The sequence below is a fragment of the Ambystoma mexicanum genome, chromosome 5q (genome assembly GCF_040938575.1).
Source record: "Ambystoma mexicanum isolate Mex_15411 chromosome 5q, UKY_AmexF1_1, whole genome shotgun sequence".
NCBI lineage: Eukaryota > Metazoa > Chordata > Amphibia > Caudata > Ambystomatidae > Ambystoma > Ambystoma mexicanum.
This window is the reverse complement of record NC_090933.1, coordinates 212,481,265-212,497,602: the sequence shown is the minus strand read 5'-3', so window position 1 is coordinate 212,497,602 and position 16,338 is coordinate 212,481,265. Positions and strand designations below refer to the sequence as shown.

Below are 16,338 nucleotides of genomic sequence, written 5' to 3'. Positions count from 1 at the left end.
GCCTGGTACACATGCTGACTCCTCATACAGGCGCCTCATGTCGAGGGTGACGGAGTATTTGGGGTGGTCTGCTCCACCTGTGGATTTTCTGCAGGATGACCTGACAGATATCTTGGACCAAGGTCCACCCACTGACCCGGTGTTACTATTTCATATGGCCTTACAAAGAAGGGTGGCAGCGGCTTGGACTGCTACGGAGAGTCTCCCGGCAGTGAATAAGTCGTTGCTGAAAAATACCGCCCAGCCAGTGGTGACCCCTGCTACTTGTCTACGCACCCTACTCCGGAGAGTTTGGTGGTGCAGGCGGCTACGGCCCCAGCAAAGCAGGCTGCGTACTCTACAATCCCTCCTGATAGGGACGACAAACGCTTTGATGGTTGGCCGAAGAAGGTATTTTCTTCTGGGGGTATGGCTTTAAAGGCAGCCAACTCCGTTTGTGCCCTTGCAAGATTCATGCACACTCTGTGGAATTGTGTCTCGTTGGCAGCTGAACATATTCCCAAAGGGGAGGAACGGGATGGTTTTCTTGCCCTCGTTCAGAATGGCAAGGATGCCATGTGTGAAACCGTTCAGTCGGGTCTGGATGTGGCAGACTGTGTCAGCCGGTCCATGTCGGCGAGCACCGTGATGCACAGATTTGCGTGGTTGCAGAAGTTGGGGTTTGCTCCTGATGTACAGTCCCGGCTTCTCAACATGCCCTTTGATGGTGTCCATCTTTTTGGCAGCAAGGCTGACGAGAGCCTTGAGAGGTTGCAGACCTCCAAAGCTGAAGCCAAGTCCTTGAGTGCTGCAGTGCGCCAACCTCTGCCTTTTCGGCCTAGGAGAAGGCAATGGAGGGGAGGTTTGTTTCGATACTACTCTTCCTTTGGTAGATCGAGGGGAGCTGCCAGTCAAAGGGGCACCCTAGGAGTACCAGAGGTGGAAAGCAAGGTACTCGAGGTGCCAAAGCCACTTGGGCAGTTGCCTCCTTGCCCTCAGGCACTGCCGCAGCCGCTTCCGCTCAGTCATGAGGCCATGTCCCATGGTTCGCCGGTTGGGGGAAATCTGGTGCAGCATCTTGTAGAATGGCGTGCCATTACTTCAGATGTGTGGGTTCTGGAGATCATAGCCCACGACTACTGTCTACCTTTCCGGCAGAGGCCTCACGACAATCCACCGGGGAAGCTCTCTTTGAAGCGTCCGGATCCGCTCCTTGCGCAGGAGATCCTATCACTGTTAGAGAAAGGTGCCATAGAACTCGTACCTGTAGCGGAGAGGAACAAGGGATGGTATTCCCCATATTTTTTTATCCCAAAAAAGATGGAGGATTGAGACCCATCATGGACTTAAGTGGTTTGAACAAGCTCCTCAGGAAGGACAAGTTCAAGATGGTTACTCTTTCTCAAGTCCTCCAGGCCCTTCAACTTCAGCATGGATGCTTACTTTCATGTGCCGATTCATCCCAAGCACAGGAAGTACCTGAGGTTCACGGCTGGTGAATCGCATTTTCAGTTTCGGGTCCTGCCATTCGGATTCACCTCCACCTTGAGGGTCTTCACCAAGCTAATGGTGGTGGTGGCAGCGCATCTCAGGAAAGGGGGATTCACGTCTACCCCTACCTGGATGATTGGTTGATCAGGGCGCGCTCTCCTGAGCAAGTCCTGGATCATCTGTACGTCACCTGCCACTCCCTTCACGAGCTGGGCTTCTCCCTCAACTTAAAGAAGTCTCATGTGACACCTACCCAGCGGCTCCCGGACATCGGGGCAGTGCTAGACACATCCCTGGGGCAGTCTTCGCCTCCCCAGGTGAGGGCTCACCACATTCTGCAGATGGTGGACAAGTTTCAACGTGCCCAGAGTCTCCCGGCGTTTGAGTTCTTGAGTTTGCTCGGCCTCATGGTATCCTGCATTTTACTGGTGCCAGAGGCAAGGCTGCGGAGGAGATCTCTGCAGTGGGCACTCAAGATGCAGTGGTCGCAGTTCTCCGGCAGGATGTCGGACCCCGATCAGATTCCGCCCTCAGTCGCCCAGGACCTTCTGTGGTGGGCCGTCAAAGGAAATCTGTTCAAAGGGGCTCCGTTTTGGCAACCATGGCCAGAGGTGACATTCGTGACGGACGCATCCCTCACCGGTTGGGGAGCTCATGCCAACGAGCTGACAGCCAGCTGTCGTTGCTCTCTGTTGGAGTCCAGACTCCACATCAATCTGTTAGAGCTGCAGGCTGTCACGCTAGCCCTGAAGGCTTTTCTGCCGTCGGTGCGGGGGAAGAATGTACTGATTATGACGGACAATACAGTGGCCATGCACTACCTCAACAAAAAGTGGGGGGCAGGGTCACTCCCACGGTGCAAAGACGCGATGCAGCTATGGTTCTGGGCCATCCAGCAGGAAATTTCGATCTCGGCAGTTCATCTGGCCGGAGACGAAAACGTGGTGGTGGACGCTCTGAACAGGCTGAGCACGGTCTCTCACGAGTGGGAGCTGGCTCAGGAAGTTCTTTTGGAGATCTTCGCCCTTTGGGGAACCCCACAAGTGGATCTCTTCGCCACCAGTGTCAACCGGAAGTGCGAGAGATTCTGCTCGTGGGAATTTCCTCCAAGAGGATCCTTGGGGGATGCGTTCGTAGTGAAGTGGACCTTCCCACTGCTGTACACATTCCCTCCAGTCCCCATCATTCCACAGGTGTTGCGGAGGTTCGGTTCCCGGATGATCCTCATTGCTCCTGCATGGGCCGGGAGAGCGTGGTACCCGGACCTTCTAGACATGTCCATCTGCCCTCCACGTCGTCTTCCCTACCGAGACAATCTGCTCTCACGGGAGGGGGGGGGTAGAGTTCTCCATCCAGAGGTCAAGTCTCTCAGCCTTCATGCTTGGTATCTGAAAGGCTGAGATATAAGGATTATGACCTCCCTGAAAAAGTGATGGCGATGTTGCTTTCGGCCAGAAGGCCCGCAACGATATCCCTGTACCGTTGCCGTTGGAAGAAGTTCTGCGACTAGCGCAGGGTACAGAATGTAGATCCTTTCCAATGTTCCATTCCTTTGGTTTTGTATTTTTTGCTTTCTTTAGCCCACAAGGGCCTGCATGTGCGTACCATTAAGGGTTACCTGGCAGCGCTGTCCATATTTAAGCGCTCGTCTGAGGAATGTTCTTATTTTAAAATACCTTTGATTTCTCAGTTCCTAAAAAGGGCTAACTCATGTGTTTCCACCGTCGCCTTTCCAGGTGCCGGGATGGGATTTGAATTCGGTTTTAAAGTTCCTAATGGGAGCTCTGTTTGAGCCCTTGCATTCTTGTCCATCGAGACTATTGTCCTTTAAAACTGTATTTTTAGTTGCGGTTACTTCTGCCCGCAGAGTGAGTGAGTTGCAGGCACTTTCCGCCAAACCACCCTTCTCTGTGTTCCATAAGGACAGGATTGTCCTTCGGGTACAGCCTTCCTTTCTTCCGAAGGTTGTGTCGGAATTACATTTGAGCCAGAAGGTAATTCTTCCGGCATTCTATCCGCCTCCACATCCTGGTAAGGAAGAGGACAGGCTCCATAGGTCGGACCCTAGGAGAGCTTTGAGTTTCCATGTCTCACGGATGTCCCGGGTCAGAGTGGACGATCAGCTCTTTATTGGTTACACTGGAAGGCGTTTAGGTCAGGCTGTTTCCAAGCAGACCTTGTCTAGATGGATCATTTTGACGATCTCCGAGTGTTATCGTTTGGCGGGAAAGGACCCTCCAGTAGGCTTACGGGCTCATTCTACTAGGGGTATGGCTGCCTCCACGGCACTACGGAGGGGTGTTCCGATTCGGAATATTTGCAAAGCAGCCACATGGGCCTCTGTCCATACTTTTGTGAAACATTATTCCCTGGACACTATCCATGGGCAAGATTTGGCCTTTGGCTAGGCAGTCCTCTATTCTGCAATTTGATTGGCATTCTAAAAAATTCTAAATTCTTTTCCCACCTCCTTAGGTTGGTACTGCTTTGGGAGTCTGTCAAAGATGTGGAATAAGTCGGAGGACACAATCCCCTCGAAGAACAAGTTACTTTCTTACCTGGTAACGTTCTTTCGATGGGATGTTCCTCCGTGATCCACATCGTACCCTCCCTACCTGCCCCGCTACAGAATTTCTTATGTGATTGCAACTTCTATTTCCGCAAGGCTTTCTGTAGTATTACTGGCAGAAGATTGGTGCCACACGTTCTGGGGAAAGAACTACAACTGAGGCTGCGGGCGTCGTGCGTCCTACATATAACATCCAGTGACGTCGACCGTCGGAGAAGGTCCTCAAAGGAGCGTATTGACATCATCAACGCAGGACGCCTACGCCGAAAAAGTTTTCCGAAGCAGCACAGCTATGATAATTGATGTCAAAGATGTGGAATACGTCGGAGGAACATCCCATTGAAAGAACGTTACCAGGTAAGAAAGTAACTTGTTAATCTGGAGGTAGGCCGCCCTATCTAGTATTTTAAGTAGGAAGGGCACTGTCCTTATGGGTCTGTAATTGGTCAGTGTGTTGGGGTCTAGGTCGCCTTAGGTTGGCCGGGACGGTGCATGAGTGAAATGACAAGTTTATGAAGGAAGTGATGAAAGGCGATAGTTCTCTGGCGGCCTCTTTGATGATAGATGCAGGGCAAGGGTCGCCCTGACATCTTGATGGTTTGAGTGAAGATATTATTTCTGTAACTTCCTTGATGGAGATGAAGGCAAATTTGAAACGGTTGCAGGGTTTTTCAGGAGTAGAGTGCGAGGTTGGTACAGGTACGTTTTTGGCTATGTTAAGTTTTTTATTTTCTATTTTCTTTTGAAGTAGGGACATTTTGTTAGCTATAGCAGTTTGGAAATGAGTACACAAAGTCTTGGCCTTGATGCACATTTTTGCTTGTGGGGTAGGTGACTCGAGCTCTTTCAGAATGATGAGCAGCTCTCTGGTGTTGGAACTTGCTTTTTTGATCCTGTTGTTGAAAGTGTCTTTTTTGGTTTGTAGTATTTCCTTTTAAAAAAATTTAGATATAAGAGCCAGATTTTCCTTGGTTTCTGCCCTTTTCTCATTGCGTAAGGCTTTAAGGTTTGGGGTAAACCAGGAGTTGAGGTGTGATTGGAGTTTCTCTTTACGCATTTTTAGCAGTGCAATCTTATTGATGGCTATTTTGATAGTATTGTTGTAGAGTTCTACAAGCACTGTGGGGTCTGAAATAGAGAGTGTGAGGTTAGTAATAGGTTGAAGTAATGGTAGTAGATAATCCACAGTTATATAATGTTTGTTTCTAGTCAGGCTAGGAGGGGGCGGGGCTATGGGGTTCATTGTGGCTTGAGGCTTGACAGGTAGGGTGAATGAGATTGTGATGGTCAGTCCAGGCACATTGTTCATTAGTAATAATTTTAGTATTGCAGTTAAGGTCTGCAAGCCAGGCTAGTGTCCTGACTATATTATGGAAATGGAAGAGGATACAGTGTGTGAAGCCCAGTTCCGTTATGGTGTTAGCCAAGGGTAGGGCATTGTTGTCATTGATGTCTTTGAGACATAGGTTGAAGTCTCCTGGTATTATGATCTGAGAATTGGGTTTAGTGTTAGAAGAGAATAGGGGGGTGATATTTTCCTCAAAGGACGAGATGAGACTGGAGGGGCGGGCGATATATGAGGTGTAAGGTTATGGTGCAAGAGGGTGAAAGTGTCAGTTTGACTGTTAGGATTTCTCCGGAGGGGAAGGAGAGATGCGGACATGCTCTGAGTCCCAGTGTAGTTCTGGCAATAAAGGTTAGGCCTCCACCTCGGGAGGTTTCTCCAGCTAGCCTTATTAAAGTTTACTTGGCTGGTAGTGCTAATGATAAGGAAGGGCCCCATGCAGCCAAGTTTCGGTAACGGCAAGGAAACCTAGTTGGTTAACGACATTAAGGTCTGCAATGTCAAGCGCATGGGCTGTTATAGATCTAGCATTTATTAGAGCCCATTTAATGAAAGGGTGGCTGGGTTGGCTAGGCAACAAGGAGATGGTGATGGCAAGTGTTGTTGCAATTAGTGTTAACCTTGGAATTTGTGTTTGGTTCTCTTTTTTTCGTACAGGGAGGTTGTCATTGATGTTGGTTGGTAGTTGGGAAGCGATGTTAAGTCTTGATCCAAGCCTAAAATGTCTAAGGGTGGTGGAACAATGTTGGTTGGGGGTGGGTCTAGTGGCAAAAAGTTGGATCCATTGGGAAGGGGAGAGTGGACAATAGTGATTGACTGTTGTTTTGGTCTTCTCTATAGGGTTGGTGGAGTCAGGTGAGCATGGTGGCAAGAATGTTGTGGGTTTGATAGTCTCAGCTTGAGGTAATACTGTGATCATAGTTAGCATGATCCTAGTCTTTTGGAGGAGAGGCATCTTGATAAGGGAGGATGTATTCTGTGGCAGAGTGTTGGCTGGGTTAGTAAGGGTAAATGTGACTATTCTTACTAGAGCCAGTAAGGATCTGAGCATACAGAGTTTAGGTAATCTGGTGGTTGGAGAGGAGTACATGAGTACCTGATGCAGTAAACAACAGTAATCAACAGTAAGCAGTTTACCTACACACACTATGGGCCAGTTATTGCTGTCTACGAAACATTGTAGGATAAAAGCAGCATAGTACAACTTGTCTGTATTTGCTAAAGGCCGGTTAATTCTACCAACAAGCAGATGGGCAGTAGCAGTGCAGAGTGACAACAGTGCAGTACAGTTGGGGTAGGTTAACTGAGGCACGTTAACTCAGAGAACATACGGCATGCAAAAGACCATATACAGTACGGGATAAAGGTGTCTGGTACATTTTGAGCAAGATGCAAGTGAAAGCAGGTGTTGCGTGCATGCAGGCAGCGGTTCGAGCCGTGCTACTTTGCGAGAACGCATGCACTAATGTTATAGAGGCAATGTCGAGTAAGGAACTTTCTAGTCATAAGTTAGCGAAGTATGGAGGTGGGAAAGGCATGAGAGCATTATTGTCGTATATCGGAGATCAAGCAGATCTGCACGGAATTAAGCGACAGAACAGATGTACCATTATTATGCTACTGCAAATTGTAAGTAGGGTAATGCTAATGTCTCAAGGTGTTGGCGTGGTAGTAGCTTCAGGAGGCCGTGCGGGTGAAGGACAAAACTTGGCAAGTGTTGTTGGTGCATGCACAGTGCACTGAGATTGAGTTTAAAAGTTAAGGAGAGTTAAAGGGTGACAGGTTTTTCTTACCGCATTGAATCGAGTGGTCTAGCCGGTGATGTCGATTGGCAACTCATGTGCGGGTTTGTAGGAAGGATACTTGGTGATCAGATCACGAAGGGATACCAGTGCAGCGTGACGTGTCCGGGGTCCCGGCGGCACGGACAGGCACAGACCGGTTCTGTAGCCTTTTGTTGTGGACCTTCTGGTGTGAGACTGGCTACCGCCTACCGGCAGAGCTGATTGGAAGAAATGCTGATAAGGGACCAATCAGGCAGTAGCTCTATGTGTTGCCAGGCAATGAGGGCCAGACACAGTGGCGGCCATTTTCAAATGGTTTAGTCAGTGATTTCGAAAAATTAAAGCCTCACAGGTTGGTGATCATAGCTCGCAGAATAAGAGCACTCATAGGAGCTTCAATGACATAATTGCCCATTCATGCAGCAACACATGAAATACCGTGGTTGGGGGAATGCAGAGGTTTGCCAGCCAGAAAAGGAAGAGAACAGCAAGAGGGACGGTCTCGCTTCTCTTGAAGCCGACAGAGGGATGGGCTCCAGCCCTCCCTTGACGGTGTGCAGTGGAAATAGAAGGCACAGACAGGTTCTGTAGCCTTTTGTTCTGTCCTCTGACGTGTGGGCATGCTTGGCAATATCTAGTGCAGCCCGGTGTGCGTTAGTTTGGATTGTTTGTAGTTTCTTCAGATTTTTTCAGATGTCCCGCAGAGTACCGAGTTGCAGTAATCCAATTTGGATCCTATTAGGGCAGAGCGATTTCAAGGCGGTTCTGAGCGGTGAGGAATGGTTTACTAGCGTTGATTAGTTTGGTGGCATACCCTGAGGAAGAGGCGATGTGGTTGACATGGAAGACATGCAGAGCAAGGAATCCAGGTAAGCTGTTCGGGAGAATTCTCATTCTATGGCTAATTTCCCTTACCTAGTGAGTCCCTCAGCAGCTTTGCTGGATTTCTGGAGTTTATTTTTTTCCACTTGGTAAGAGTGTGAGCTTTTCCCCCACTCTTACCTGTGTTTTGCCATGTGTATTTCATCTGTTTTTGTGATTGTGGACTCTGGAGTACCACTTCAGTAGCCCCACACTTGTGTGTTACACAGCACCTTCAGTGCAGTGACACAGGCTTGTCGTTTCGACTTCCCACCGACTCCATTTCTGGGGCTGACTACTGTCCCCCAGAAAAGGGTAAAGTTGCCATTAAGTTTACATAGTCATTTAACCACAGATCCAGTACACCAATACATCCCATCTTATATGGAGTATTGGAAAGGGTTAATTCTTAGCCCTTTTTTGTCTGTATCTCTTGGGGCATTGTTTCGCTCTCTTTACATTAAGACTTGGCTGGTGGCAGTGGTATCTACCCTAATTTTCCTACCGCGATTATATTACATAACGTGGTATTGTTTTAGGCTATTTTAGTAGCCTCGAACTTTAAACCCGCTATCCCAAATACTTTTAATTTCGGCTCTGGTTGGGTTTAATCGCCATTTCTTTTTGTTAACATCCTTCTTGGGTCTTTTTTTGCGCGGCAAACCAGGTTTGCCTCCTGTGTTCGCCCACCTTTGGCGGGCTTCTGACCAGAAGCCCTCCTTTGGCGTCTGGATGTCTAGGTGGGCTGAATGTGAGGGAGGGGTGCAGTCACCCCCTGCACAGGGTCTCCTTGGAGACCCAAGTCGCACTTTGTATTGATTGGCTGAGGTGGTTGTCTGGGCTGGACAAACCCGACTGCTGAGTGGTTGACTTCCAGGCTGTGTGAATGGGGGATTTTGGCATAAAAGGCAGGACTCTTGAGCTAGAAGGCAGAGTCGCCTCTGGAACTATAAGGAACCAAAGAGAAGCGCAAAAGAAGACGGCTGCTGCAACCCTGAGTTCCGGTGAAGACCTGCTGCAGCCCTGAGCTATCTACCCCTTCAAAGATTAAGAGAAGATCCAGTCCGGAGTCGTCTTCCCTTGAGCCTGGTGGGATCAACCAGCTTGTCTTTTCTTCAGTCAGAGAATCCTCTCCTGGGTCGAAATCACTGCTGTGCTGTAGTGGACCGGATAGCCATCAGAAGAGCCCCCTCCTGATTTAAAGGAGCGCACCTTTTATTCATTGTTGTCTTTCTCGCTGCTGCTGGCCTCATCCCTGGGTAGTGCAGATCGCCCCAGATGTCGTCCTCCTTGTCCCCACGACTGAAGCCGCAGGAACAGTGAGTCTGCAGGAACAACTGCCGTGGCACCAGCTTTTCTCCAACGGAATAAGGTACTGTGCATACTTGGTCTTTCTCTCCGTCTGACCAGCCGGAATCGGGGTGAACCCTTTTCCTCCATGAAGATTTGTTCTTTCTTCCCTCCTTCTTATAACTTTTCCTTCCATTTGACAATCTTTACGAACTCTTGGCATCTCGAATCTCGAACTGTTCAACGTGTGCTCCTCGGCAACTGAGCATCTGCTCCATTGACACTGGCGCAGGCCTATTGACTGTAATCTGTATCTTTGAACTGTGTCTCCTTGCCTTGAAAAAGTATTGCCTTAGATTTTTATTCAGTTTTCCCTTGTTTTAAAATATTAAGTACAAAATGTGTTTTAACTTCTTGAGCATTTTTATCCACGGGTACGCGTTAGTATCGCAACACCGGTCTGCCAAATCCTAATGTACTTACCTTGAATTTACTGGCACAAGTGGAATTGGTTGTGTGTGGTGTATTTTACGTGTGGTTTCCAATCTATAGAAGTGTAGTGTTTTATAACAGATGGTTTTAAAAATAAATCTACTTATATTTTTTTACCTGAAACCTTGAGTCAGTGTTTGCTTGAGTCACAGTAATTGTGGTCCTTTGTGTAATCTCTGCTACTGCTCATATACTCTTGAGATAAGCCTGGCTGCTCCGCTATTGCTACCACTTTAACATAGTAGTACAGGCTTGGACCAAAGGTGAACTTGTATAACCACTTGTAGTCTTAATTGTGTGTAGTGATCCCTAAGGGCACTGCACAGGATTCTGCCTAACATAAGCACCTAGGGTCTTGACAGAGGATACCATGGGTATCTGATGGCCATCAATGGTGAAGGTTGTTTATGCCTCATGGAGTCTTGCTAGGCAGGTGTGAGGGTCCAATGTTGAGGAGCTCAGCTTTCTCGTTGGTGAGGCAGAGGCAGTGTGCTGCCATCCAGGACTGGATGGTTTCGTAGATGGCGTTTATTCTGAGCAAGTCTTTGGGATGGTCACCAGTGAGGGGGACGAGGATTTGCGTGTCGTCTACTTAGTGTAGGAGATGCCGAGATCATTCAGTTGGTTGAAGAGAGGTTTGGTATACACATTATAGTGTGTAGGTGATGCACAGGATCCTTGTGGCACGCCATAGGTGGTGGGTGTGGGGTTGGCGTCGGCCTCCCCAGCGAAGACTCGGGAGGATCTGTCGGCTAGAAAGGAGGAGATCCAGTTGGCAGCGGCCAAGGAGAAGTAAGTTGAGTCGGAGAGGGCTTTGCATAGGATCTCGTGGTCCACGAGGTTGAACACGGCCGAAAGATAGAGAAGTAGCAGGAGTGAAAGGGTGCCCTGGTCATTGGCAGTGTCAATCTGGTTCTTCATGTCTAGTAGGCCTGTTTCTGTCCCATGTTTGCAGCGGAAGCCCGATTGACATCTTCCCAGGACGTGATGAAGCTCCAGGAAAGATTGGATCTGTAGGTATGCGACTCTGTCCATGATTTTCACGAGGAAAGGGACTGTTGTGATTGGTCGGTAGTTAGTAAGGATGGTCGGGTTGAGAGAGTTTTTTTTAACAGGGCAATCCAAGATTCTTTGAGTGATGCAGGCACAGTGCAAGTGGCGAAGGAGGTATTGCTAATAGTAGCGATGAGGGGGAGAAGGGGTGCTGTGCATTCCTTTACTAGAGAGGCTGAACAGGCATCTTCCTTGCAGCGGGCGGGCTTAAGGCCTTTGGTGATGTTGGCGACGGTGGCAGTGCTGATGGGATGGAACTGAAAGGGGGGGTGGCTGTTTAGTCATATATGGAGGGAACTGGTGGTAAGGGAGCTGGTAAGGAAGTATATTTCGCTTAAGTTTTTCCTTGTAGTTGTGAAAATATTGCTTGTGAGGTATCTTGGATGCTGTTGCACCAGGCAATGTCTTTTGTGATGGAGGGTGGTGGGGATACAGGGGTCTTCACTCCTTAAGGATGGAAAAGAGTTTGCAGGATCTGGAGGCAGCTTTGGAGATTCTCTCGTTGTAGATGGCTGGTTTGGAAGTGAGGATGGATTGTTTGTAGTGGGATGAGATGTTGGCGATGAGGACTTTGTTGGCAGCAATGGGCTCTTTGCGCCACACGGCTTCAGCTGCTCTTTCTGCAGCTCTGGTGGAGCGAAGGCCGGGGTAAATCAAGAGTTGAGATGAGCGGTCTATTTGTTTCTTTAGCTTTGAGGGGGGGGCTAGCTGGTTTACAGTCGTGCGTAGCAAGGTATCATAGTGCTCCACTAGGGCGGTGGTATCCGATGTGGGTGGGATCGATACGTTGAGGAGAGGGATAATTCGATCACTGGTCAAGTTGCGGGTACTGCGAGCCATGATGAGGGCCGGGCTGGCTGTTGGCTTGGTGGATGTGATGTGATGTGATGTGGTGGGAATGGAGAAGGAGATCGAGTGCTGGTCTTACCATGGCGTGCTCGGTTGGATAAGATAGAGAAGTTGCTGTTATGCACCATTAGCCAATCTAGGATGCGGCCATGCAAGTTGTGTAGGTTCAGTGATGAGTTGGGTGCAGCCTAGGGCCGCCTGAGAATTGCACAGGGCGGTAGTCTCGTTGTCGGGGAGGGGTTGTGGAAACCCAGATTGAGGTCACCTAGGAGGAGTTGTGTGGTAGGCTTAAGATTTGACGAGATGAGTTGAATAAGGTCATGCTCAAAGGTGTGAATAAGGCAGGGCGGGTGGTAGTGGCGTTATGGGAAAATTTCAATTCGGCTGAGAGTAGTTCACGATTTGGTAAAGTGGAGGTCATGATGGTTTGCAGCGGGAGGGAGTCATTTTAGATGATGGCGACTCCCCCACCTTTTTTTGAGCAACCTGTCGCAGCGGATCATGGCATAGCCTGCAGGGATAGCTATGGATAGCAGTGGTCTGGTGGTGGGGGTTAGCCATGTTTCGGTCAGGGCCAGGAGGTAGAGGTTGTCAGCTGTGATAAGGTCAAGGATCTCGTGCACATTGACAGTCAAGGATCTTGTATTCATGAGGACACACTGGAGAGGTGTGGTCAGAGGTTGTCTAGTGGTGCATGGGACTTCTGTGGCTGGAAAGGGGCTAGGTAGTGTGGTGGGTAGGTGGGGGGTACGTCCGGTGACGGAGCATGGTCAGGGCTAGTGCGGCGCTGGAGGTTGGTCTTGCATGCCTCAATGCCTGGTGTGAGGGCATCAGTGATGATCTGGGGGGGATGGAGCATGATGCCAGGTGGGCAGCCCGCTCAGTCAGGGTGTGGAGGCGTATTTTTGTGAGCAGTACATTGAGCAGTTTGCTTTGGCTGGTGAGTGGACGGTTTTAGGTCTGTATAAAGCAGATCAGGGAAAGTAACACCCAATTAAACTCAAAGAAGAATACATTGTTATTCAAGGTAGGTAAACTCTATTGGTAAGCTTTTACTCTTTTTCAGTTAAGCAATGATAAAGCAGTACCAACACGTATTACCTTTCAGAAGGGGGGATACCATTCAAAGTAAAGCAACGTATACACTTTTTAGAGGGTACAATGCAACTCAAAGGTAAGTATAACTTAAGGACACTTAGTAACTTCTTCTTTCACAGAGATACAGTTGCCACACTAATTCTTTCAGCAAGTAAGTACTTTTACACTTCTTAAACTTTTTAAGAAAGAAGCCTTTTCTTATCCAGTCCTTCTCTAGTCTATTGCATGAGTTTTATCAGAGGCAGAAGAGAGACCCTAGTGCTCTAGGAGTCAGCTGTATGCAGGTTAAGATAGGTTTAAATTGCAGGAATGTCAGAGTTCTATTGGAGATCTTCGTCAACAAGTAAGTATTCACTTTCAGGTAGTTAGTGTTCAGGGACTTCTGAGAAGGCTCCCACTCTGCGTTCCAGCATTCGACCTCGGCAAGTGGTATGGGAAAACTCCCAAACACTTGAACCACACACTCAGCCTCACAGGATTCACGCAAGACTTAAAGTAAGTATTACTCAAGCCCACACAGTACCTTAGGAGAAATGAAGAGCTTCGGAGTGGATGCCTTCAGGATGCAGCAGCACAGGACCTGGATTATGGGTCTGGAGACGAAAGAACTGGACACTGGATGGGAACTTGCAGCAGCAGGCATCAGAGGAGGCTTCAGCAACAGATACTTCACGGATTCCCGCGGGTGTGTGGATTTGGCACCTTTTTACAGCAGCCAGATTAACAAATATCACCCGTTGGATTCTCTTCACTCTCTCGGTCCTGCACTCTGGTGAGGAGGCATCAGGGATTCGAATCGTGTCTCTGGAGAGCCAGGACGAGGCCACCACACTTTCAGACGGATTCGGACTTCGGAAGACCATGCACCACACAATAGCTATTAGGGTATTGCCGCCCCTCACGGTCTCGGCACATCATGCGATGGCTCAAAATGCAGGTCTTCTTGCGATTAGTGGCTCTAACCAGCCTCTGGGTGGGAGTCCTGTTCAGGACCCCTATGTCGATTGGAAGGAAGCGTTACAGCAGGTTCCGTTTACACAGCCGGCTCTCATGTTGTTGGAAATCGCTACAGCTGTCTTTTCTTCATCTTACTCTTCGGTTTCAGCTTCAATGGTCGACTTGTCAGCAGCTTCTAGGTTCGGAGTATTTGTCAGGATCTACAGCACAACTTCTGCAATCTCTCCCTGCAGTTTACTGAAAGGGGTGATCTGGCGTTCCAATAGCAGGGGAAAACCTCCGAAACAACAGGCTTACTTAAAATGGCAAAAAAAGAAGGAACCCACCATTCCATCAAAATGGTGGCCCGTCTGTGCATTACTGAGGCTGAATTAATATCCTGTGAGTAAAAATGACTAAAAGTCATGAAGGTAAAACCACTGCCACTAGCCATTCAAGTAAACTCGCAATTGTAACAAAAATGTTACCAGGTAAGTAAGAAAGGGGATGCATTGTACCCTCCCCAGCAGTCCACATAAGGTGAGATGTGCTGACTCACTTATACAAATTGTAATGTGGCTGAAAATCCCTCTTTACTACTTGCGAACAGTGGTTAACCCAAGTACATGAAGGCGAAATTAACGGGAGCCCAAAGGGGCAACCCAGGCTAAGCCCCAAGGTTGAAACTATAACTCCATCCATACACTATGGAGAGACATAAAAAGGTCATCCATAAAAAAGAGTAAAATACTAGGTGAGAGGGGGGAAAAAGATTCCCTCTCACTTAGGGATAAGGTACAATAATGACCAAGCCCAAGCAAAAAAGTTCTGGAGTTGACACAGGTCAGGAAGATTTATCATAATTACGAAAATCGTAACCAACAGTGTGTAACTTAAAAACATAGTGGTATTGAATAGGACATCTGTGAGTATGAAAAAAAAATACTTCAGTAATACAGATGGTGTGACCATAATAAAAAGCTTGAAATTCGGATAAAAACCATTAGATAAGAACGATTTAAGATATGCCTGCCTTATCACAATCAAATCTGTTAAATTCAACGCTTCTCAGTGTCTGTTGTGAGATTTGTGGTACCATGAATGCAAACTCCCAGAAGCATGCTCAGACTTCACAAAATCTGTCCCCAGCAAAAACGGTCTACCCTCTGTAGGATTAAAAGAATCTGTATTTATATTATAGGGTAGATGATTTGGATAACCATGACAATTGTGCAGATAACTATCCACCAAAAATCAATAGTCATCATCGAGAAGACTGCTATTGGTCTTCAGAGATCACTTACTGCACTGTCCACATATTCCAAAATGAATATTCTCCAAATAAATGTAGATAGGTCGCCTATTATCTAACATTTTACTCAATATATACAAGATTAATGGGGAAACAGATTCCATTTTTGTCTGCGCTTTTAACTAATTTTACGCTTTGTCCTTTACCGCAATTAATGTTTATGATACACCGCTTTTTTCATAGTCTCTTTTTCACAAGATGTAATGTAGGTGTATTGTATTTTTTCAGAATTGCAAGGTTAACCTCTCAGTTGCACAGGAATTCCTATGAAATGCAAGGTGTGGAAATGCTCCTTAGTCGTTGTGCCCACCAGTGCGGCAGGAATTATTCCCACACAGAAGCGGTGCAATTGTCTACCCCCAAACCTGTCATTTTCCTTCCATCGTGTTTGTTTGATTTTTAACTGCTCAGATTCTGAAATGTTTCATGCCATGTCAAGTTTTAAAGTGTCTTTTCGATTGATTTCTTTCAGCCCATGATTTTACGTACAATGCCTGTCCAACTCTCAGACCACTCAACTTCTCCAACGTGTGGGCAGGAGGGGCAACACAGTGTTAATGATGTGATTCAGCAGCTTCTGGAGCTGTCGGAGCCAGAGCCCGGTGAAAACGGCTTCTCTTCCCATGCTGGACAGCCACTTAGCATTGTTGTTGGGATCAACCAAGACATATTGCAGGTAAGAAGCTTTTATTGAATGATAATAAGCTATAATATAATATACTTTCCAGGGACAACACTTAAAATATGTGTAACATAGCAGTCATTTTTACCTAACCAAACAATGCAGTGATACAATCGTGTTGTATTTCAAGTATTCTGTTTGTGTTCTTCTATTTTGAAAAACTACTAGTAAAAAATAATAATCTTCAGGGTTACCAAGTACCAAATGTTACTATGTACTGCAGACCAACGGTTCTTAATGTGCCACTAGTGTCTAGCATGATAAATAGAGCTGCTCATGCCTGCTATTTATTTTTAGTTAGTGTCACAGATTACCCCAATAATTCCACAGTTCGCTTCCTTTGTGAGATCTTGTCAATTTTTACCACTTGTTCAAAACTGTATTGAAAGAGGGCCCAAACTAAACAGTTTTCTTAGTACAATCCTCACTTTCCTGTGGGCTCCCATCCACACTAGCCCGAATTTACCTAATCCCCAAATGGTTGAACGTTGGGACTAGGGGACAGTAACCACTACTATCTATTGCCATTCTGAACTGTTACCGGGGGCCTAAAGGACGGAGCCTTCTTTTGTCTCACTCTCTCTGGGAATTTCTAAT

At 47.5% G+C, this 16,338-nt stretch overlaps 1 protein-coding gene across 6 annotated transcripts in view; it reads left to right on the top strand.

Moving 5' to 3' along the window:
* The window catches only part of ZNF236 (zinc finger protein 236), a 2,444,547-nt gene that overhangs the window by 634,293 nt on the left and 1,793,916 nt on the right, over window positions 1-16,338 (top strand). For all 6 annotated transcript variants that reach the window (XM_069620724.1, XM_069620725.1, XM_069620723.1 and 3 more), the window contains one exon: window positions 15,532-15,735. In XM_069620724.1, the coding sequence (XP_069476825.1) occupies window positions 15,532-15,735 (204 nt within the window). The remainder of the gene's footprint in view (window positions 1-15,531; window positions 15,736-16,338) is intronic.